Below are 23228 nucleotides of genomic sequence, written 5' to 3' on the forward strand. Positions count from 1 at the left end.
AGTTGTTTTGGGTTGTTAGCTACTGTAAATGGTGCTGCTGCGAACTCTTTCACAAGCCTTTGTCTGAACATCTGTTCTCCGTTCTTTTGGATCTATGGAGTGAAATAGCTCGGTCATATGAGCACATTATGTTTGACTTCCTGACGAGCCACCATCCAGGGCAGTTGCACCGCCCTACACTCCCACCAGCAATGCACAAGGATTCCAGTTTTTTCATATCCTCACCAACACTTGTTATTTCGTTCAAAGCCATCCAAGGGGTATGTGATGGTATCTAACCTGAGCTTCGGTACACTTGTCAGGGACACAGCGTCTGGTCTCAGTTGCAGGTGGTCTGAATGCAGAGACCTAGCATCCATGGCTTTAAAGATCTGCCCTCTGGGGAACTTCCGACAGGTGTTAGGGGTATGAGCAGTCTCAGGGTGCCGTCTGTGGCCATACGGTTGCAGTCTTGTCAGTTATCTGACCAGATGACAGGGGCCTGAGAGGAGAGGGGATGGGAAAGACAGAGAGAAGGCAGGGAAGTTCCAGGAAACGTTGGGTTTGAGCCCCGCTTTGCTTCTGCTACTAGTGTTGAGTAAACCAAAACATGAACTCATTGTGGTTCAATGTGCAGGATAAATCGCATCACAGCAAAGGCCAGAGAACATAATATGCATGTTCTGTGTTCATCCTGGGATTTCCTTGGCAATCATTACCATGGACCTGCTGTGCACTTTCATGCACAGGCTCCCTTAATCCCACAACAGTCCTCTGAGGGAGGTATTGTCCTTGCCCTTCTTTGAAGAAGAGGAAATGGAGGCACAGCGAGGGGTCACTAGCCTTGCCCAGGATCTCCTTGTCTGGAAATGGCTCAGGGCCAGAGCGGTGTGCAGCACAACCTGCACAGCCAAGCCACCCAGCTGGAAGTTGGCATTTCTCTGCTGGGATTTGGAATACAGTCTCCTAAAGTAGAGAGCTCCTGGGGCAGCTTCTTACCAATGCTGAAGTCCTACCCTTGGTCAGCCTACACTGCTGGCGGGTGCCCAGGATGAAACATCAGCAAGGTGAAGCTACTGCCCCCGGCCAGTACCAAACATGACCTTTAAACTGACCCAACAATGGAAGTACAGCAATTGTGGGTTTCTAAATGGACAGAACTAAGCGCTGTCTTCAGCACTTCTGTTACCTTCTCTGAACTCAGTTGCCATGAGTGTGCACCTGCCCTCAGGCGCCTGAGAGTGAACCTGTGTGTCTCTCAGTTTCACTGATGTCCCAGGGTCAGCTGGGGACCTCTTGGACTGACGTTGGGCCTTGCAGTTTACACCGGGGCAACTTACACCCCTCAGGTGCCCAACTCCACAATTCTCAAGAGATCCTCTGGCCTCTGGCGGTATTTTGCTAGGGTAGCTGAGCGTGCAGGTGTGCTTGGGCTTTCTTCCTATAGCTTATCGGGAGCTCAGAGACCAGCAGGACAGCACCTGTGTCCAAAGAGCGCTGCAGCTCAGGCAGCGTCCTAGCTACTGTCTCATCCTAGCAGCTTGGTGCTTGCCTCAGAGGGCCGCAGTGGCCTTCCAGGTGAGGCAGGCTCCCGCTGCACTGAATAAAGAGGTGGGACCCAAAAGCCCTCCCTGGGTCTGGATCCTGGTCCCAAAAGGCAAGCCTATGTCCTGTCTTTAGGGAAAGATCACCAGGCTGCAGGTGGCAGGGTGCTGTGCATGAATGGCACTGTGGAGATGGGTGTGTGTGTGAGTGTGTGTGAGTGTGTGTGTGTGTGTGTGTGTGTGTATACATGCCTTCTCTTTCTTTTACCCACCCCCCACCCGCCACCACTGGAGTAGAAAGGCTCCTGAGCAAACACCCTCTCCCTTCCCCCAATTTTGATTTCTGACAGCACAGGAATTTCATTCTGTCCTCAGTGACCTGAGCCCTGGGACGTGGAGGGGAGGCCAGCTCAGAAAGTGAGGTGACAGGGCAGATGCTCTAAAAAGGTCACCAAGCCGGCCCCTCCTCCGGTCCTCGGCTCCCTCCCCCAGTGGCGGCTGGGTCAGGGAGAGGTTCTTGGGGGTCTTCTGTCAGGGGTGCGGCAGCCTGGACGCTCGCGGGACAATCCCAGACCTGACCCTGCCGCTGACAGACCTTGGTAAGTCACAGCGGTCCCTCTGATCCCAGTGCCTCAGAGAGCCGCCCAGAATCACTCGCTCAGGCGCGGGACAGGGAGACTCCCCCGCGGCGCCGAGCCGGGGCGCCAGGTCCCTCCCGCAGGTCGCCTAGGGAGCGGGGCCTCGCGCCACACCTGTCCGCTCCTTCGGGAGGCCCCGGCGCCGCTACTGCCGGCCCCTCGGCGCGGAGCCCTGTGTCCGCCGCCGCTTTGATCCCGGGGGCCCGGCTGGATAAAAGTCCCGGGCGGCTCTGCGCCAGCGCCAGAGGGGGAACGCAGCCGAGTCGGGCGCACCAGCCGGGCCGCGCAGCGCCAGCAACGCCGAGGAGCGGGGTCGCGGGGCCGCCCGCGCTGGCCGCGGTGAGCGCAGGGCTCGGGGCCGTTCGGGATACGGGTTTTAGGGCCACGGTGCGTGTCGCCCGCGGCTGCTCTGGGGCTGGACGGGGGCGGAGGAGCACGGCAGCTCCAGGTGCGCGCCCCAGTCCGTCGGGCCGAGCAGCGGAGCCGCGGGGAGAGCGCCCCCCGACGCGGAAAGGCCTGGCTCCTCCCCGCCCCCAGCCGCTCCCAGGGCGGGGGCAGCGGCGCCGGGCTGGCCGCGGTGAATGGAGCCACTGGGGCCGCCCGGCCGCGCTGCCCCCCACGGAGCTGGGCCGGGAGCGCCTCCCGCGGCCGCGACGGGGTAGTCCAGGCCCCTCCGTCAGGCTTGCGGTTTGGGAAGAAAAGGCGATGCCTCCGCCAAGAAAAGAGCGAGCGCGGCCCCCTCCCCCTCCCCCGAGCCCGGGCGGCGGCGGCGGCACATCTAACGCGCGGGCACCCGGGCCGCCGCAGCCCCCGCGAACTACGCCCAGCTCGGCCCCCGCTGCCTATTGGCGCGGGCCAGAACCAGCGCACCCAGACCCCGAGCTGCGCGCGGCAGGCTGAGCGCGGAGCTCCAGCTGCCGAGGCCGACGGCGCCGGAACCCAGAGCCTCGACGCCCAGAGCCCACGCCGCCTCGGCCAGGGCTCGGCGCGCGGGACCGAGGACCAGCTAGCAGACGCGGCCGGCGCCCCGTGGCCCAGGCGCATTGGGCCCGGCGCCCCCCTCCCCCCAAGCCACTGCTGCCTCAGGACCGTCCGCTTCTCTGCAGGTGGCCGCGGGCCGGAGTGGCGTGGCCATGGGCCGAAGGGTGTGCGTGCTGCTGCTACTGGGCCTGCTGCACTGGGCCGGGGGCGGCGAGGGCAGGAAGACCTGGCGACGCCGCGGCCAGCAGCCTCCTCTGCCGCCGCCCCCGCCGCCTCCCCCGCAGCGAGCCGAGGCGGCGCCGGCCGCGGGACAACCAGTGGAGAGCTTCCCGCTGGACTTCACGGCCGTGGAGGGCAACATGGACAGTTTCATGGCTCAGGTCAAGAGCCTGGCCCAGTCCCTGTACCCCTGCTCGGCGCAACAGCTCAACGAGGACCTACGCCTGCATTTCCTGCTGAACACGTCGGTGACCTGCAACGACGGCAGCCCAGCTGGGTAAGGCCCGCGCCGGCCAGGACCCCGGGAGGCTCGACCGAACGCCCTGCCTTCCTAGCCCGTGGTCCCCGCCGAGTTCCAGGCGGCTTCATCACCCGTGGCACCCGCAGCTACACCTCCCTGCCCCTGCGAGGACTCAGAGACTCTGTGCGGGACCCCTACAGTCTGCGGCAGTTCTCAATTCTCACCCCCCCGAGGAAATGGCTCCCGTCGGGTGCCCAGCGGTGCTGGCCTTGCGGAGGACCTGGCTTGGTGCCTCCCTCGCGGGGGAGGGGGTGATTGGCAGCATTTGAAGGCCTGGTCCGCGGCCCAGCGCGGGCACTGACCCCTGGGCCACAGTGCACAGCCCCTTTGCCCGCGTCCTTGGGCGGGGATGGGGGAGTAAGGTAGACTGGAAACAACCTGAGAGTAGCCCTGGCACCAGCAGGAAGAGGCAACGCTGGCTATCTCCCGCCACCCGCGCCCCTAGCAGCTGGATTTTGGACAGGCAGGAATTCCATCATTAGCTAGAGGGGCTAGGAGGGGGACACAGGTGGGATAGAAAAACCCCAGGTGCGGCATGGTCACACTCCAGGCCGGCAAACAGAGATGTGATGCTGGGGATGAGGAAGGGATTGGGAGTGCCCCTGAGCTTGGTGCGTGGACGTTAGGCTGGGACTTGGTGAGAAAACTGCAACACCGCTGCGGTGGCGGCCCCCCCTCCCAGCCTGGCGCGTCCCGTGCCTCCACCCAGGCCCAGACCTCTAGCGTGAGCACTCCCCACTCTCCCAGTGCCACTGTGTGCCCCAGAGCGACACCCCCCCCCCAGCAGGCGGCCAGGTTACAACGGGTCCCGCACCGGGCGGTCCATGGGGATTTTCCACGGACCACACAGCCCTCGCAGTCGGTGCCGTCCCCGCGAGCGCCATCTCCCGGGACTGCCGCGTGGCTCGCGGGGCTGGTGCACTCTGCGTGGGTCTGGCCGCTGGCGCCCCCATGCGGCTATCGTGCGCACAGAACGACAGGTGGAAGCCTGGCGTCGGAGGCCAATTACTGTAGCCTCCAAAGCCCCAGCTGACTACCTGCTCCACGCGTTCTTCCCTGCAGTTACTACCTAAAGGAGTCCAAGGGCAGCCGGCGGTGGCTACTCTTTCTGGAAGGTGCGTTCTAGGGAACCAGGAGGGGGAGGGTTGGAGTCCCCTAGATACATGGGCTAGACCTTGGTGACTGTGTCTGCAGGCGGCTGGTACTGCTTTAACCGGGAGAACTGCAACACCAGATATGACACCATGCGTCGCCTTATGAGCTCCAAAGACTGGCCGCACACGAGGACAGGTCAGCAGTGGGGGGCCTACTAGCAGGGAACCTTGAGATGGGGAATAGCCTCAGGGCAGTAAGCTCTCAAAATGAGGTCCTGCAGAAAAGGATCTCTTCACCTGGGACATGCGCATAGCAGCACTCTGAGCTCCAGGAGGCCAGCAAGCACTCTGTCTTACCTTGGTTACCATGCCACAAGTAACTTTCCAGTGCTGATGGTGGTCACCCATCACCACCCCCGACCAGGGTTGAAGCACCTGGTGTAGAGTGGGAAGGCCACGGGTTGCATCCAGTGTCCCAGCCTGGCTGGGCATCATGACCTCTGTGACCTCCTGCAGTAATTAAGCCCGCCCATCCCCCACTTCCCTGGCACCCTTGCTCAGGCCAGAAGTACCACCTGCCTCCCTTACCAGGGCCAAGCAGGAGCCTCTGTCCCCCACACCCTCCTGCAGTCTCCATCTTTGCACAGCCCCTCCCACAAGAACGAAAGCTCCACTGCCTGTCTGTCTCCAGGAACCGGGATCCTGTCTTCTCAGCCGGAGGAGAATCCCCACTGGTGGAACGCCAACATGGTGTAAGAGCACGGGGGTGTCTTGGGGGGGGTCTTCCCTGGAGGGTCCTGTCCTGAAGGGTTCTTCCTGGTAGGTGTGGTCCTTGGGGGTACTGCTGGGGGGTCCTGTCCTGGTGGTCTTTCCTGGGGACTTGGCAGCAGAGCAGACTCACAGGTTCCTGTTTCAGCTTCATCCCCTACTGCTCCAGTGACGTTTGGAGTGGGGCGTCTTCCAAGTCTGAGAAGAGTGAGTCTCTGGTTTCCAAGCCCCTTCCTTGTGACCAGGCAGGATGGTGGGCTCCTGGGGAAGGGCAGACTTTCAGCCTTCTCAGACTCCTTGACCGCCTGTCCTCAGGTGCCAGCGTATCTGTGGCTGGCCTGGCCCCTGAGGTGTCCTCACTCCTGAGTGTTCCCTGGGGAGGGGCCCCCAGAAGGTCCTCTTGCACCTGACCCACCTCCCTCCAGTCTACCCCAGCCCCAGGGACACCCCAGGACCTTCCTCATGCGGGCCTGGGTGGAGGTCTTTCTTTCTGCCCAGGCCCTGCCTGAAGCCACCCTCCTGCACGCAGACGAGTATGCCTTCATGGGCGCCCTCATCATCCAGGAGGTGGTGCGGGAGCTCCTGGGCCAAGGGCTGAGCGGGGCCAAGGTGCTGCTGCTGGCCGGGAGCAGGTGGGCAGGACAGGGCTGGGTGGGAAGGGAGCGGTAGCCCCTGGGGCAAGCTGGGATGGGAGTGTGGGTGGGACGGAGAGGAGGAGGCCCAGGCAGAGCTGGGGTGGGGGGCAAGGTCCAGTCCCTGCTAGCTCTAGCCTTGCGAGGCCTTGGTGGGTAGTGATGGGGTTGACGCTGCAACCAGAACATGGACCACCAAGGATGTCCTGGAGGTCAGGCTTCTGTTCAGAGACCATCCAGAGAACGCCGCTGGCCTCCCAGGAGCTCAGGGTGCAGACCTAGGCAGCTGGTCAGGGGTCTGCTGTAGACAGCTGCCTCTTAGCTAGGGCTCACAGGTACAAGGGCTCACTGCTGCTGTCCAGTCTCAATCCTGTCAGGTAGCACCGTGTGTGTGTGGAGTGGGTGAAAGGGCCGGAGGCAACGTAGTTTATCTTTATTTCCAGACAAGGAAATTGAGGCAGAGAGGGTGAGGGAGGGAAGGATGAGGGAAGAGCTCAGTGCTGAGCAGGAGAGAGGCCTATGCTGCCAGCCTGGGGCTCTATCAGTCCCCTGCCTTGGGCCCTCCAGAGGCCCACGGGTTTTACATGTGAGCAGGCAACGCATCCACTGTCCAGATGCATCCTTGGGAGGCAGCAAGAGCCCCGTCCTTCCTCGGGGCCCAGGTCGGGGCTGAGCAGGCCCTGGTATGGGTGTTGGGTGCCACTCCCCAGCCAGCTGGCCTCATGTCTGGCCCTCCCTGCAGTGCTGGGGGCACTGGGGTGCTGTTGAACGTGGACCGCGTGGCCGAGCAGCTGGAGGACCTGGGTTACCCGGCCATCCAAGTGCGAGGCCTGGCTGACTCAGGCTGGTTCCTGGACAACAAGCAGTACCGCCGCACGGACTGCATTGACACCATCACCTGCGCCCCCACAGAGGCCATTCGTCGTGGGATCAGGTGACCTGGGAGGGAGGGGCCCGGCCCCATGCTTGGGAACCTGTCCATGCAAAGGGCTTGGGACAGGGTGGCGTCTCTGAGGGCGGAGCTCCTGGGGAGCGAGGACCCACAGCAGCCTGACCTACAGCTGTGGCTCCAGGTACTGGAACGGGATGGTTCCGGAGCGCTGTCGGCGCCAGTTCAAGGAGGGGGAAGAGTGGAACTGCTTCTTTGGCTACAAAGTCTACCCAACTCTGCGCTGTGAGTGGCTGGCCTGAAAGGGGTATGGGGGAAGCAGTGGGAAGTAAAACCCAGCCTGGTCCAGCCTCTGAGCTGCTGGGTGGAGAGACCCCTGTCCTGGCCCATGCAGGTCAAATCCATGCCAGGCAACCAGTCACTCCTGTTTGTCTGCAGCTCTCCTGGTTTTAGCACTGAAATCCCCAGACCCAGGCAAACCAGGATGGTTGGTAACCCTGTCTACACCACTGCTTGGGGATAGGCTTTAGAACTGAATCCCTCAGCTGTCCCCTGGGTTGCATGGCCTCAGGTAGGTCCCACACTCTGAGGACTAGTGGGGTCCCATGCAAAAGACTTATTCACCAAATTTTGGTCAAATTAGAGACCCTGAGACTCAGGCCAAGAGCAATTTCTTCCTTCCTTCCTTCCTTCCTTCCATCAGGGATCAAACCCCTGGGGATACTTTACCACTGAGTTACTTTCCTAGCCCTTTTTGTGTATTTTGGAGACAGGGTCTTGCTAAGCTACTTAGCACCTTTCTAAATTGCTGACGCTGGTCTTGAACTTGCAATCCTTCAGCATCAGTCTCCTGAGTCCCTGGGATCACAGGTGGGCACCACTATGCCCAGCAGCAAGGGCAGACTTTAAAGAAGGAAAAGTGTGGTGTCATTCAGTCGTAGAGGCTCTGGGTTCTGTCTCCAGAGCTGTAAAAAAGGAAAAAGGGAGGACACACTGGTAGGGAGAACCTGGCCAGCCAGCTGGCCTCTGAGCCTGTCAGAGAACTGGCCAGGACCTCAGCACAAGGCCAGCCCTCTGAGCCAGGCACCCGCCCTCCCAGGCCCAGTGTTTGTGGTGCAGTGGCTGTTTGACGAGGCCCAGCTGACCGTGGACAACGTGCACCTCACGGGGCAGCCAGTGCAGGAGGGGCAGTGGCTGTACATCCAGAACCTGGGCCGCGAGCTGCGCAGCACACTCAAGGACGTGCCGTGAGTGTGCTGGGGACCCGCTCGCGCTCGGCAGCCCCCCCAATCCTCAGTAAGCCACCCAATTCAAAAACAGATCTAAAGTGGCAGGAGAGTCATCTGTCAGGGACAGCCTGCTGCTGCCTGGCAGACCCCAGAGGGGGAGGTAGACTCTGAGCAAGATTTGTCGGCAGAGGTCAGGGTTAGCAGGGCATGCTGGCAGGTAGGGAGAAGACCTGGGCAGAGGAACAGCTGCCTGGCCACAGACAGGAGGACTGGTCCCCAGCCAGAAGATGGGGTGCAGGGAAGCAGGGTGGAGCACGGGGGCTTGCGGCACAGGGTGGGAGGGCTGGGGGCCGCAGGGCTCAGGCCACTGTCTCCTCCCCCAGGGCCAGCTTTGCTCCTGCCTGCCTCTCTCACGAGATCATCATCCGCAGGTCAGTGTCCCTGGGCCCCGGGGCCCCTTGGGCTGCAGTACTAATTTCAAACACCACAGGCTCCCACCCGGCCTGCACTTGCTCCCCCTCAAGCCCCCCACCCCTGCCTCTACTTACTAAAGGGTCTCCTTTGGGGGTTGTCAAGGACATTCATTGAGTGGCCGGCTGTGAGACCAGGATTACACAGGCCCCGCCACAGTGATGGCAATGCCCCTCCTCCATGACTCCCACCCGGCTTTCTGTCTGCAGTCACTGGACAGATGTCCAGGTGAAGGGGACCTCACTGCCTCGGGCACTGCACTGCTGGGACAGAAGCCTCCATGACAGCCACAAGGCCAGCAAAGCCTCCCTGAAAGGCTGCCCCGTCCACCTCGTGGACAGCTGCCCTTGGCCTCACTGCAACCCCTCATGTCCCACCATCCGGGACCAGTTCACGGGGCAGGAGATGAACGTGGCCCAGTTCCTCATGCACATGGGCTTCGATGTGCAGACCGTGGCCCAGCAGCAGGGACTGGAGCCCAGCAAGCTGCTGGGGATGCTGAGCAGTGGAAGCTAGGGGAGCCTCCTGGAGAAGGGGCCAGCACCCAGGGGCCAGGCCAGCCCTGCCCAGGGCCACCTCTTGGTGACTGGCAGGCCCTCTGCCTCTCCCAGGACCAGCCGGGACTCAGCCACACCCACTTGGGTGTGGACGCCCTGCGCCCAGCTCCTCTCCCATTGCCCTCAGGAAGCCCATCCAGAGGGCAGCCTGGAGACCTTTCCCACACCCACTGGCCTCCTCCCAGCCCCAGCCCCAGCCCCAGCCCCCAGCCCCCAGCCCATGGTGTGGAGGGGAGCCAGAGCGAAGCACTGGATCCCTCACCCAGCAGCCCAGACAGCGTCCAGCCACCCCAGCTGATCATGTCCTTTTGTATTATTTTATAAAATGACTTTTTTATTACTTTAATATTTTTAAGAAGGAAAATAAGCAAGAAATATATGATGAATGATATTGTTTGTAACATATTTTTTTAAATATTGAAAAAAAAAAAGAAAATGAAAGAAGCTCACGCTTCGACCTGGTTATTTGAAGGGTGGCTCTACTCAACTGGCACCTCAGGGGCACAAGGGACTGGGGAGGGCTTGGGGGTCACGACCACTGTCCCCTTCTTGCGTGCTCAGTGGCCCCCCACCTCAGTCTCATTCCAGCCCCTGAGGAGACTCTGTTCATTCAGCAAATCCCGACTTTCTGGCATTGACGACGGCTCACAGGTTTTCCATATTTTTTTTCATTGCAATAAAGTCCAGTAATGCCACCCCTGGCCCTCGCGGGCAGCTGACCTGAAGGTCACTCTGTGAATCTGCAGGGACACTAAACAAAACACAGACACACTTTACCTTCACACAAGCTTCAGGACGGCTTCTCCGCTCTCGGCCTCAGGCTCCCCAAGAGGGAGGCTGGCCAGAGAGAGCGAGCACGTTCAGAAGTGAGCGTTTATTGGGGGGACTCTTGTTCTTAGAAAATTTCATCCAAAAGAGGTCAGAAGGGGCAGGGTTACCAGGGTCAGGTGAGTGTGACTCCACCCTGAGGATGACGTCTACACCTGAAGACGTGCCTTTACCCAAGCTGAGACAAGGCCCAAGTCACCACAAACGTAGTGACTGGACAGAGCTTCTTGCTCCAGGACTGGAAGGTGTGGGTCACTCAGAGTGGCTCCTCCCACAGTAAGAAAATAACATCGGCCAGGCCCGGGGGCACATGCCTGTGATCCAGTGACTTGGGAGGCTGAGGCAAGAGGAGCCCAAGTTTGAGGCCCGCTTGGGCAGCTTAAAAAACCCTGTCTCAAAAGGACTAGGGCGGGGGGTGCAGCTCAGTGATACAGTGTTCCTGGGCTCAATCCCCAGTACAAAAATGAGTAAATAGCACGAGCTTTTTCACAGTGACGATGGCATCAGCACATTCAGTGTTGTGCAAGGCCAGCTTTGTCTAGTTTGAAAACATACCACTGCAGAAGTACCATTCCCTACCCAGCTAACATTTTCTTAGAAGTTTCTGCATTTTTACATATTTTTCACTATGTCACTCAGTCATATAGCTAAAAATTTGAAAGGTACAAAACTGTGAGGGTGAACTCGCCCCCTCCCCACCTAGCTTCACTTCCAAGAGCAAATACATGCATTTTCTGTTCTGGCTGTTTCCACCCCTCACTATCTTGGACACAAGGACAGCTTCAGTTGGGAGATGTTCCTGGTCCTACAACAGGCTTTGTGTCTTACACGCTCACTGTGTGCAAAGGACACGTGTGAACAGCTTTGTGTCTACATTGCTTAGTGTGTGGGCAAGCAGTCACTTACGTTAACCACAGGAGCAGGATTGTTGGGACATGGGCAGAGAAGAGAGATTTTTTTATTTCTATTCTGGCCCTGGGGACTGAACTTGGACTTGAACACCAAGCCACACTCCAGCCTGTTTTTGTTTTATTTATAGATAGGGCCTAAGTTGCTGAGGCTGGCTTTGAATGCGTGATCCTCTGGCCTCAGCCTCCCGAGCTGCTGGGATTACAGGTGTGGGCCACTGCACCTACCTAGGGAGGAGAGTTTGTTTATTTGTTTGTTGGGTTTTATGTGGTGCTGAGGATGGAACCCAGTGCCTTACCTGTACGAGGCAAGCGTTCTGCCACTGAGCCACGACCCAGCCCTAGGGAGGGGTTTTGATGGTGCCACGGTTGGTGGTAGCAACACTGACCTTGGGCCTCATGGGCTGAATTCACTGAGCAAAGCCATCTATGTGAATCCAGGTGTCAGTGCTCCTACTTCCTGCCGGGCGGGTTCTATCCTAAGCTCTAGAGAGGCCCTGAGACAGCTCAGCCTGAGCTCTGTATCTGGCTCCCAACCACACACATCAGGAACCTACAGCTCCATTCCAAAAGTGGGGACAGCCATGTGGACCCTGACCTTCTTAGGGGTCTAACTATGCCAACAATTCAAGACAACCCTGACTCTGAGAAGCACTGAGTAGGACCACAGCTGCTAGTGTTGCCCTGGCAGATGTAGCCCTGCTAAGTCCGGCCAAAGCACACTGAGGCCTTGCCCTGACCCATGTGGGCCTTTCGTCACCAAAGTCCACTTCCTCAGGTCTCCTCCGTGGACCACCCTGCATGGTTTCCTGCAGAAATCCATGGAGTCCCAGCAGCCAGAGGAGACAGCACAGTAGGTTTGCAGAGACCCTAGGCTGGGGATGGGAGAACACACACCCAGGGGTAGCTGTGAGCCTTGTCCTCAGGCCTCCTGGGTGGGCTTTGGACCGCTCTCTCCATGAAGGAGCCTGGGCAGCAGAGGAGGCTGGGGGGACCCGTGGGGCTGGGGTGCCACCTTGGCTGGGGAGACGTTCAGAAGGTGGGGCCTGCCATGCTGCTGTCAGATCTGGGCTGGGTCATGGGAGGTGCTGCCTGTCTGTGCAGAGAGGGAGGGAGGCAGCAGCTTCGGCATTGTTCCTGCTGTGGGGACCCAAAGGCATCCAAGACAGCTCTGTGGGTCAGGCCCAGAGGGATTTTCCCCGATGAATAAACCCTTTCTCTGCACGACTGTGGTGAACAAGGACTACGTCAGGCTCACCTTGGACTGGGGGTGAGTCTGTGCTGGGCTTTGCTGCCAGGACCAGAGACACAAGGAACCCCAGCCTGCGAGGACAGAGGGCGCTGCCGAGAGCCACCCCTGGAAACCCACGCTGTTCACTGAAGCCACCCGTGGCACAGGGCCCCTCTGCACTCACCGCTCAGCCCTTCTAGACATGCTGGGGTCTCACACTTTCTGTAGGAGCAGCAACACTCAGGACAGGCACCCACACCTGGGCCTCCCCTCTCCACCAGGAATGGCCAGAGCCGCACCTTCACTGTTCAGGAGCCCGACGGTGGGATCTGAGCTCCACGTTGACATCCATGATACATTTCAGCCCCACACTGAAAAAGAGCCAACAGGGCTGGGGTGCCAGTGGCCGAGGACTCGCCTGGCGTGAGCAAGGGCCGGGGTTTGGCCACCAGCACAGGAAAAAAAAGAAAGAATAGAAAAGTAAAGCTCTTGGGGCTGGGTTGTGGCTCAGTGGTAGAGCGCCACCTAGCACGTGCAAGGCGCCGGGTTCCATCCTCAGCACCACATAAAAACAAGAAAGTAAAAATAAAGGTGTGTGTTCAACTGCCACTGAGAAGTGAACTTCTGTTTTTTAAAGTAAAGCTCTTGAAGGACAGAGCTGGGTTTCTGCTTTTGTTTCTTCCTTTCTTCTTTCTTTCCCTGGGGACCAAACCTGGCACTTTACCAGTGAGTTACCACCCCCGACCTTTAAAAAAAAAAAAAAAAAATTGCAGATGGACACCATGCCTTTATTTTATTTATTTTTTTATTTTTGTGTGGTGCTGAGAATAAAACCCAGTGCCTCACATGTGCCAGGCAAGTGCTCTGCCACTAAGTTACAACCCCAGCCCATTCCAGCCCTTGTGATTTTTTGAGATAGAATCCTACAAAATTGCCCAGGGTGACCTCCAACTTGTGATCCTCCTGCCTCAGCCTCCCAAGTTGCTAGGATTACAGGCTTGTGCTACCACACCCAGCTTTCCCTCTCCTCTTATATCATCCCTGCTTCCAGACCTTTCGGTCCCTTTTGGTCCCCCACACCAGGCCTTTCTGTCTGCCACACCCTGGCACCTGCTGATCACTCTGCCTAACACTTACCTGGGCCGGCCTTCTCCCTGAGCTCACAGTCCTGTTGTCACCTCCTCAGAGTGGCCCCATGTTCTCATCTCATACAGGAGTCTCTATGCAACACATTGCAGTCCACGATCGCCTCTTTTATGGCCCAAGTTATGAGGATTTTTGACTCCTTTCTCCACGTCTGTTTCTCAATGCCTAGAGCAAGGTAGGGCACTATGCAATCACAGGGAAAGATTCACTTAGTGAAAATGTTAATTAGAATGAGAGAAAAGAATAATATATTGCTGGGTGGTATGATCCCAGAGACTCGGGAGGCCAAGGCAGGAAGTTCACAAGTTCAAGGCCACCCTGGGCAACTTAGCAAGATCCTGTCTCAAAATAAAATTTAAAAAAAGGGCTGGGATTGTGGCTCAGCACAGAGTGTGGGTAGGACCTGGGTTTGATCCTTAGCACCACATAAAAATACAGGCATTGTGTTGTGTCCATCTACACCTAAAAAAATATATATATATTAAAAAAATAAAATAAAATAAAAACAGCTGGGGATGTGGCTCAGTATTAGAGCATTTGGGTTCAATTCTCAGGACCACAAAATAAAATAGTTCTAAAAAAAAGAAACTCTGAGTACAGTGGCACATGCCTGTATTTCCAGCCACTCAGGAGGCTGAGGCAGGAGGATCGCAAGTTCCAGTCCAGCCTAGCAACTTAGCAATACCCTGATTCAAAAATTAAAAAATGGACTGCGGATGTGGCTCAGTGGTAAAGCAGCCCTGGGTTGAATGTTGAATTCCTGGCACAAAGGAAAAATAGAAGGAGAATGAGAAGACAAAAAGAAACTTAAATTTTTGTAAAAGCAAATTTTGGGTCTGGGGCTATAGTTCAGTGGCAGAGCGCTTGCCTAGTGTGTGTGAGGCATTGGGTTTGATCCTCAGCATTGCATAAAAATAAACAAAACAAAGGCATTCTGTCCATCTACAAGTACAAAGAAAATATTTTAAAGCACAAATTTTTTAAAGGAAACTTTTTTTTTGTTCATACAAGAATATGCATTAGCTTTTAAGTTTTAAAGCATGACAATTTTTTATAGTTGACAATTTTTAAAACTAGTCTTCTTTATAGTAGTTTAGAAAATATTTGATTTATTTTGGAAAAAAAATTTTTTTAAAGTCCAAAGAACAAGCAGAGGCGCTGAGTACTGTCTCATTTCACAACTAAACACTCGGGGTCACTCCAGGTGAACTGGGCTGCACCACATAACCACACAGAGACAGAAATAGATACCTTTTTCTTTGGGTCCTGTGACGGCTCCTCTGACCCTAGGGGTCCCTAGAAAGACAGAGAGAGAGAGGAGAAGTGCTGAACCCTTTTATTGGGGAGAGGCCATTCAATGAGGCAGGGGGTCAGGTTAAGGGGGTGAGTCTAGCTTCCTGACGTCTGCTGTCAGCAGGTTGACTGACATCTAGGAAGGCCATGCCCATCTCAGGAGCTGTGTGGGGGTCATGGCAGAGTGAGGCCTGCCCAAACAGAGGGGCCACATGAGTTCAGCCCACCCTGTGCGCCCAGTGCCCAGAGTCCACGCACTCAGCCCACCCTGTGCGCCCAGTGCCCAGAGTCCACGCACTCAGCCCACCCTGTGCGCCCAGTGCCCAGAGTCCACGCACTCAGCCCACGGCTGGCTCTCCACATCGCCACATTCCCATCACTCGGGGCCAAGGGGTGCTTGTTCCTGTGTGGCAGCTCTCGACAGCGCATTCCCTCTTAGAAGTAGCTGCAGGGGACATTTTGGGGGCTCGCCCAGCCCCTCCCTGTCTCTGAGGCCTACCCACCCACATGGCCTCTTGTTGTAACAGTGAAAGGTGTCACCCACACAGTGCCTGTGCAGGCTCCTCCCACGACCCCTCAGGCCTGTCCTCTATCGTCTGCAATGTGACCCTAGGGCGCCTGCCAGCCCGCACTGTGGCACCGAGGTCAGGGCACCCCACACACTGCTGAGCCTCTGGGTGGCCTGCAGCTCCCTTGCTGCGGAAACTTTTCCCTTTGTTTCCACCCCTGAGGAGCAGGTGATGCCTCTGCTGTTGTGAGTCCAGGCAGATGGTGGCCGGCTGACTGCTGGGGCCCTGGTGTCTGGGATTTGAGGCACAGCCCGTGTTTGGAGCTGCTCTGGGTTTTCTGGGCCAGCCTTGGATCAGCTGCCCTGTCTGCTTCCCAGCCCAGGGTGCTGAGCAAGTCGGTGGGTAACAGGGTCAAGGGGTGAAGACCAGGGGCTGCCACACTAGAGACAGAAGCCCCACTGTGGGGGGCACAGTCCCGGCAGCAGAGCACACAGCACTTTTGTTCAGACAGGGATCTCCCTATATGAGCCTGCTGGCCAAAGCCACCCTTCGGCCTTGGACTCCCACCAAGCTAGGTGCTGCATGAGGGTCTCAGGGGTCGGCCTTGGGAAGGTGGCTGGGAGCCCAGTGGCTGGAAGAGGAGGTAGATTCTGTTCCCATCTCTTCTCACACAGCCCCCGAAGGCCTCTCCTCTGGGAAGGAGCTGATAATAAGAAGGGAGACAGCAACCAGGGCTGGGGCGGTGGCTGTGCCTACACCCGTCCTCTGCTCCTCTGGACACTTCATTTCTCATCTTTATGTGAAAACATGGAGGCTTGACCCCCATCCACAGGCAAGAAGAGGTGGGGGAACAGAGTGGCAGGAGGGAGCCCAGCCTCACCCAGCAGAGGGGTCACTTGTGCATAGCCATCACCTTGGTGGGGTGGGTCAGGAAAAGCCACACACTGAGGTAGACACCGAGGCTGGCTGGCCCACCGACCCGGGTGCTTCCCAAGGTCTTGGGGAGAGCTGCTGGGGGACAGAGGGTGGGGTGGTGGCTGGATGCCAGGGCTAAACAGCCTCAGCATCCGCGTGTGCAGAAGGGTGATAAGGAGACCTCTTGGGGTGGCACCGCCCTCCCCAGACTCCAGCCCACGGGGCCTCCTGGCATCTGACATCCCCTCTTCCTCCCTAGCCCAGTGCAGCCCCTGGAGCACACAGCCTTCTCCTGGCCGGGTCCCTGCAGGCTGAGGTGGGCCTGGAGGGCTGGCAGGGAGCCCGCCCACGGCTCTGGGGCTGCAGGCTGTCACAGCTGCTGACTCTGGGACTGCTATGGTGGCTCCCAGGGTCACTTTCACTCAGAACTCAGAGTCCGCTGGTCACTCTGAGGTGCCCAGCAGGGCTCCCAGGATGGTCTTCCCTTGGCTGAGACCTCTGTTGCCCATTTGTGCAGGCCAGCCTGATGCCCCTGGGGACACCATAGGCCCTGGCAGTGCTGAGGCTAGGTTTCCCCGAAGTGCCCAGTGCCTCAGGTGCCACAGCCAGCTGCTCATTGGTGGCAGATGTGGGCGGACAGAAGTAGAGGCCAAGGGTAGGAGCAGAGGCTTTGGCTCTGGGGTTGGACCTAAGGGGTGGTGACACCAGGAAGGTTGAGATTGCCTGGCAGCTTAAGAGGCTGAGGCAGGAGGATCTTGAGTTCAAAGCCAGCTTCAGCAACTTAGCGAGGCCTGAAACAACTCAGCAAGACCCTGGGTCCAAAAAAAAATATTTCTAAAAGGGCTGTGGCTGTGGCTCAGTGGTCGAGCACCCCTGGTTTCAATCCCCAGTACCAAAAAGGTAAATAAATAAATAAGAAGGTTGGGATCATCGGTAACCACGGGACCAATGTGGTGCCACCTCTCGGCAGTGAAGAGATCTGAAGTCGGACACTTGCTGCTTCTTTGGCAAAACTGAGAGGAAGAGATGGGCTGCGGGGATCAGCTCTGTGGTCCCTGCACAAACAGTGGCTGGTGCCAGACGCTACGGCCCGCACCTGTCATCCCAGGAGGTGTTTCTTCGTGTTGCAGGAACTCCTGTGGAAGGGTCCCCAGGGACACCCTGGAGCGGAGGAGCAGGGTGAGCTCCAGGAGAACGTTGTCCTTGAGAAGCATCAACAGACGCCAAGACCCCTGGGGAAGGCCGCTGGGGATCAAGTGGACACCTAAGTGGGGGCCCCAACCAGACGGCTGACCTTCACAGGCTCTGGGTGAACCGTCACATGGGATGTCCCCTGCCGGGTTTTTCTGCCACAAGCATTCAGCTTGGAGCCCAACCAGGAGGAAACAGGCAGACAGCACTCCTTCTGAAGGCTAGTCAGTGACAGCCCTGCAAAGGTCAGTGTGACGACACCCAAAGAAGGACGGCTCCAGAGTAAAGAGTGGCGAAGGCCGGGATGGCCACCCCAGGGCATCCCCTGGTCAGATCTGTATTCCAAGGACAGGTGGGGACGCGTATCCGGACACCGTCGCTATGTCGCGCTTCTCTAGGAAAACGGCCTTGCTCTGAGGAGCCACTATGGAAGTGGCTAGGGCCACACTGTCACATCTAGAACTAGAGCTGATTGATTAACTGACTAATGGAGGTGCAGACAGGGCACACCATGACCAGTTCCTGGGCGTGCACACACACCAAGAAAATCCTCGACTCTGGGGGAAGGAGGCACTGTGTTGGTCACACTCTTGCAACTCTTCCCCAGATCTGAAGTTTTTCTGACTACAAGTTGAGGGAACATCTATGAAGATACACCAGGACATTCGTGTGTGTGTGTGTGTGTGTGTGTGTGTGGTGCTGGGGATTGAACCCAGGGCCTTGTGCTTGTGAAGCAGTCACTCCACCAACTGAGCTATATCCCTGGTCCGTTTTTTAGTATTTTTTTTTAGTTGTAGATGGACACAATACCTTTATGTCATTTGTTTATTTTTATGTGGTGCCTTGGATCGAATCCAGTGCCTCACACATGCTAGTCAAGTGCTCTACCACCGAGCCACAACCCAGCCCTGGACATTCTTTGTGTGTGTGTGTGTGTGTGTGTGTGTGTGTGTGCATTGGCACCCAGGGCCTCACCCGTGCTAGGCAAGTGCTCTTCACTGAGCCACCTCCCCGGGGCCAACACCATGACATTTTAACAGGGGTTTGATCCAGTGGAATTTTAGGTAATGCTTCCTTCTTTCTCTTTTCTTTACTGACTGGGTCTGAGCATCTACTAGCTTTACAATCAGAATTTGCTTACCATTTCAGAAACATTTCATGATGCATTAAAATTTCAGCATGGAGTTGGAGTCATAGTTGAGTGAGAGGGTGCGTGATCATGGCATGTACAAGGTGCTGAAGTCAATCCACAGCACCAAAAACAAACACACAGAACTCAGTTTAAAAATGGAGGGCATGGGGCTGGGGCTATGGCTCAGCAGTAGAGTGCTCGAATAGCACATGCGATCCTCAGCACCACATAAAAGTAAATAAATCAAATCAAGGTATTGTGTCCATCTACAACTGGAAAATACGTATTTTTTAAAAATGGAGGGCGTGGGCTGGGCTGGGGCTCAGGGGTGGAGCACTTGCTGAGCATGTGTGAGGCCCTGGGTTCAGCACCGCACATAAATACATAAAATAAAGGTCCATCAACAAATACAAAAATAACTAAAATTAAAAAAAAAAATGGAGGGCTGGAATTGTAGCTCAGTGGTATAGCACTTGCCTGGCATATAGGAGGCCCTGCCAGGGTTCGATCCTCAGCATCACATATAAATATAAAAATGGAAGATTCATTGACAACTAAAAAATATTAAAAAAAAAAAAAAAGGTATGGTGATGCACACCTGTAATCTTAGCGATTCGGAGGCTGAGGCAGGAGGATCATGAGTTCAAAGCCGGCTTCAACAACTTAGTAAGGCATTTAGCAACCCAGCAAGATCCAGTGTCTAAATAAAACATATAAAAGGGCTGGGGATGTAGCTCAGTGGCAAAGTGCCCCTGAGTTCAATCCTCAGTACTTCTGGGTATAGGGGAAGTTAGCCAGGTACAATGGTGCCCACCTGTAGTCTCAGCTGCTCCAGAGGCTGAGGCAGGAGGAACACTTGAGCCCAGAAGTTTGAGGGCAACACAGCCAGATCCTGTCTCAAAATAAATAAACAAACAATAAATAACATAAAACAAGCAGCGCTCCTGTAATCCCAGCGACTCTGGAGGCTGAGGGAGGAGGGCTGCGATTCCCAGTCAGCCTGGGCTACTCAGCAACGCCCCGCATCAACATGAAATGAAATAAAACAAAATAGAACAAATGGCTGGGGTCGAGGCTCAGTGGCTGAACACCAGGGTCAGTCCTTAGTTAAAACTGACTGAATAAATAGCACTAGGAATGTAGCTCAGGGGTAAAAGCCCCTGAGGGTTCAATCCCCAGCACCGAAGACAAAAAACCAAAGCAACAGTGCAGATCTATTTTCTAGGTGTTTCCATGCCTAAGAAGGACAGAGGCTTCCGGAGGCCACCTCCAGATAAAAACTAAAAACCCACCCTCCCACCTCCCCAGCCCAGCACCACCAGGGCCAGGCTGGAGATCATGGCCAGAACGAGGATGGACTCTTGACAAGTGGCCTGGGGTCTCCACACTTCACTCCCCTTCCCCAGAGCTCCAGGGACAAGGACAACAGGGTTCTGAAACCCAGCAGAACTAGAGGCACTGTCTGGGAGGGGTGGGGTGAGTGACAAGAAGGGAGCCCCCAGGTCCTCCCACCTCCTGTGCCCCTCCCCCAGAGCTGGCTCTGGAGGCTGCTGGGGCTGGGTGGAGGGGGAGCCCCATGCTCTCTGCATTCTCCCCACCCGTCCTGTCCCTGACCGGACTGAAGGATGCAGGGCTCAGGCAGCCCAGGGGTTAATGTCCCAGCAGAGAATCTGCGTGGGACGAAGGGGTCAGATACTCCTCCTGGACATGGACAGGCACAGAGGCTGCTATTCCGGGGCTCTGATGGAGGTTGTCTATTTATAGCTGCAGGGAGGGCACTCACCACTCAGGCGGCAGAGAGGCTGCCCTGCTGCAATGTCACCATCGTCACCGCTGCTGCAGGCTGCCGGCACCTGCCACTACTGCAGAGGACAGAGGGCCCCCAGGCCATCAGGAACCCCAGGGCCGTGGGGCACTGCGTGAAGCCAGGAGGTGGCTGGCCAGATGGGGAGCACCATGGAGCCCCCGGGGGGTGCATACCTGCACCTGGGTGCTGTGACATCCCCAGTGGGCACAGCCCGGGTACTGCAGCTGGCCTTTGGCTGCACCACCTTCAGCCTGGTTGCCCACCGGGGCGGCTTTGCGGGCGTCCAGGGCACCTTCTGCATGGCTGCCTGGGGCTTCTGCTTCGCAGTGTCACTCCTGGTGGTGGCCTGTGAGTTCACACAGCTCCACGGTTGTCTCCGCCTCTCCTGGGGCAACTTCACAGCGGCCTTCGCCATGCTGGCCACGCTGCTGTGTGCCACGGCTGCCGTCGTCTACCCACTGTACTTCACCCGGCTGGAGTGTCCACCTGAGCCTGCTGGCTGCGCAGCTAGGGACTTCCGTCTGGCGGCCAGCGTCTTTGCTGGGCTCCTCTTCCTGGCCTACGCAGCGGAGGTGGCCCTAACACGGGCCCGGCCTGGCCAGGTGGCCAGCTACATGGCCACAGTGTCAGGGCTTCTCAAGATCGTCCAGGCCTTTGTGGCCTGCATCATCTTTGGGGCACTGGTCCATGACAGCCGCTATGGGCGCTACATGGCCACCCAGTGGTGTGTGGCTGTCTATAGCTTGTGCTTCCTGGCCACAGTGGCCGTGGTGGCTCTGAGTGTGATGGGCCACACGGGGGGCCTGGGCTGCCCCTTCGACCGCCTGGTGGTGGTGTACACCTTCTTGGCTGTGCTCCTGTACCTCAGCGCCGCTGTGATCTGGCCCGTCTTCTGTTTTGATCCCAAGTACGGGGAGCCCAGGAGGCCCCCCGATTGCCCCCGCGGCAGCTGCCCCTGGGACAGCCAGCTGGTGGTAGCCATCTTCACCTACGTCAATCTGCTCCTCTACATCGTCGACCTTGCCTACTCCCAGAGGATCCGCTTCGTGCCCACCCTGTAGCCTGGCAAGTGGCCACTGGCCCACCTCTACTCTCTGGCTGGGGGTTACAGGCATGCGTGGGTGACCCAGGTGAACAGACGTGAGGGCGAGCAGGAGGGAGTCTGAGGGCTTGGAGTAGACGCACGCAACGGGCAGAGGATGCTCCTGGACTTCTGGCGCCACTCTGAGGTTGGGTTGGATGGGGTCCGAGGAAGGGTGGGGGCAGAGGCCCTGAGCAGGAAGACAGGGCAGCTCTCTTCCCATCTCTTCCGGTCTCCGTCTGTTTCTTTCTTTCTTTCTTTCTTTTTTTTTTTAAAGAGAGAGAGAGAGAGAGAAAGAGAATTTTATTATTTATTTTTTTAGTTTTTGGCGGACACAACATCTTTGTTTGTATGTAGTGCTGAGGATCGAACCCGGGCCGCACACATGCCAGGCGAGCGCGCTACCGCTTGAGCCACATCCCCAGCCCCTCCGTCTGTTTCTAATCTATCTCCGTCTCTGTGTTTCTCTCTCTCTCTCCATTTCCCAGTCCTCCCTGGGTCCAATACTGACCACTGTAATGTGGGAAACCTTGGAGCAGGTGCTGCTGTGACCCATTTTATAGGTGGGGACACGCAGGCTAAATGGACTCCAGAGGTGGACCAGCATGTCCTTCAGCGTCTGGACATGGCACTCACACTGGGTAACATGTTAGAAAGTGGACGATTTCCAGAGGTGTGGGAAGGGTCACACACAAGCCCAGGAGCACCAGAGTCAGGCCCATGGAGTCGACTGAAACCTCCTCCGCCTTTGAAGGGGCATTTCCCAGAACCCTGCGAAGGGAGCTCTGCTGGACACTGCACCAGCTCACAGAGAAGGAGCCCAGAAATCAGGACCTTGCTTCACTGGTCTCTGGGGAGCCTCCCGGTGGCCACAGCCACTGGAAGCCAAGTGAGGACGGTGCTATGGCCACCCAGGGCTGCCTTCCAGAGCTCAGTGGCTGGAGATGGTGCTGGTGGCCTGGAAGGGCCTGCTGAGCTGGCAGCACCACCAGGAGCAAGTGCCAAGGTGTTGGGTTCCCAGTGATGGAGGCCCTGCCCAATGCCCACCATGGGCTGTGACGTAGCAGCTTCTGTAGAGACTCCTGCGGGAGGCTGGCCTGGTGGGCAGTCCTGACACAGGGTAAGGGCCCGGCCCGGGGCAGTCGCTAGAACATGGAGCCTGGGCACCAGGCATCTAGCTGCCTGCTGCTCCTGACCATCAGGGCCCACTGGCACCAACATCCTCCACGCTCCAGCCAGCTTCTCCTGCACAAGAGCCCAGCCCAGGGCAGGCCACCGGCCACCAGAGCAGGAGCATGTGTGCAGCAGCTTGTCAGTCCCTCAGCTCAGGGCTGTTCCCAGGACCCTAGCAGTAAATAAAAGGAGATTCATTTGCACCCCAGCTGTGGCTAAGCCTTCTTTTCTGAGGGGCTGTGCCCAGTTACAGCTCCTGGACTCCCTGCATACCCTGGGAGGAGGGTCTGCACTGGGGCCTGGCTGAAGGAAGACGTGGCCCTAGGAGCACCCTGGGCTCTGGAGTGCAGGGAAGGCTGGGCCTCATCTCCTGAGGAACTGGGCTCCATGAAAGGGACAGGCAGTGCTCTCCTCCTTGGTGGGTGACAGTCCAGGAGGGCTCAGATGGGCCAGTGGGGAGAAGGAGGGTCAGCTCAGCCCCCTCCTTCCTAGAGGCCTTGGCACTCATCCCACACCTCCTCCTGGGAGTCTCTGAGACTTGGGGCATGGGCAGAGGGGCTGCTGCCCTTTCTGGATAGCCCTTTCTGACAGCTTCTGAGCAGCCCCCAGGCAGGCCCCGATGGTCCTGTGGTACCACGTAAGCCAAGGGGCCTTGGCTGGCTGACTGGAGAGGGTACCCTGGAGTCAGTCAACAAACTGGGTCTGGACCAAT

The 23228-nt window shown here is 57.5% G+C and overlaps 2 protein-coding genes across 2 annotated transcripts; both read left to right on the forward strand.

The window, feature by feature from the left end:
- Positions 1-3294: 3294 nt before the first annotated feature.
- Positions 3295-9261, forward strand: Notum (notum, palmitoleoyl-protein carboxylesterase). Its single transcript, XM_076871226.1, has 11 exons — positions 3295-3638; positions 4725-4777; positions 4857-4952; positions 5448-5508; positions 5673-5731; positions 6054-6156; positions 6899-7090; positions 7230-7330; positions 8145-8292; positions 8658-8705; positions 8955-9261. The coding sequence occupies exons 1-11, from the start codon at positions 3295-3297 to the stop codon at positions 9259-9261; spliced, it is 1512 nt and encodes a 503-aa protein (XP_076727341.1).
- Positions 9262-20255: 10994 nt separating this feature from the next.
- Myadml2 (myeloid associated differentiation marker like 2) lies at positions 20256-22724 on the forward strand. Its single transcript, XM_076870443.2, has one exon. It carries the CDS (start codon positions 20400-20402, stop codon positions 21321-21323), a length of 924 nt encoding a protein of 307 aa, XP_076726558.2. The 5' UTR covers positions 20256-20399; the 3' UTR covers positions 21324-22724.
- The last annotated feature ends 504 nt before the right edge of the window (positions 22725-23228 follow it).

The sequence above is a fragment of the Callospermophilus lateralis genome, chromosome 11, assembly GCF_048772815.1.
Source record: "Callospermophilus lateralis isolate mCalLat2 chromosome 11, mCalLat2.hap1, whole genome shotgun sequence".
In the NCBI taxonomy this organism is placed as follows: Eukaryota; Metazoa; Chordata; class Mammalia; order Rodentia; family Sciuridae; genus Callospermophilus; species Callospermophilus lateralis.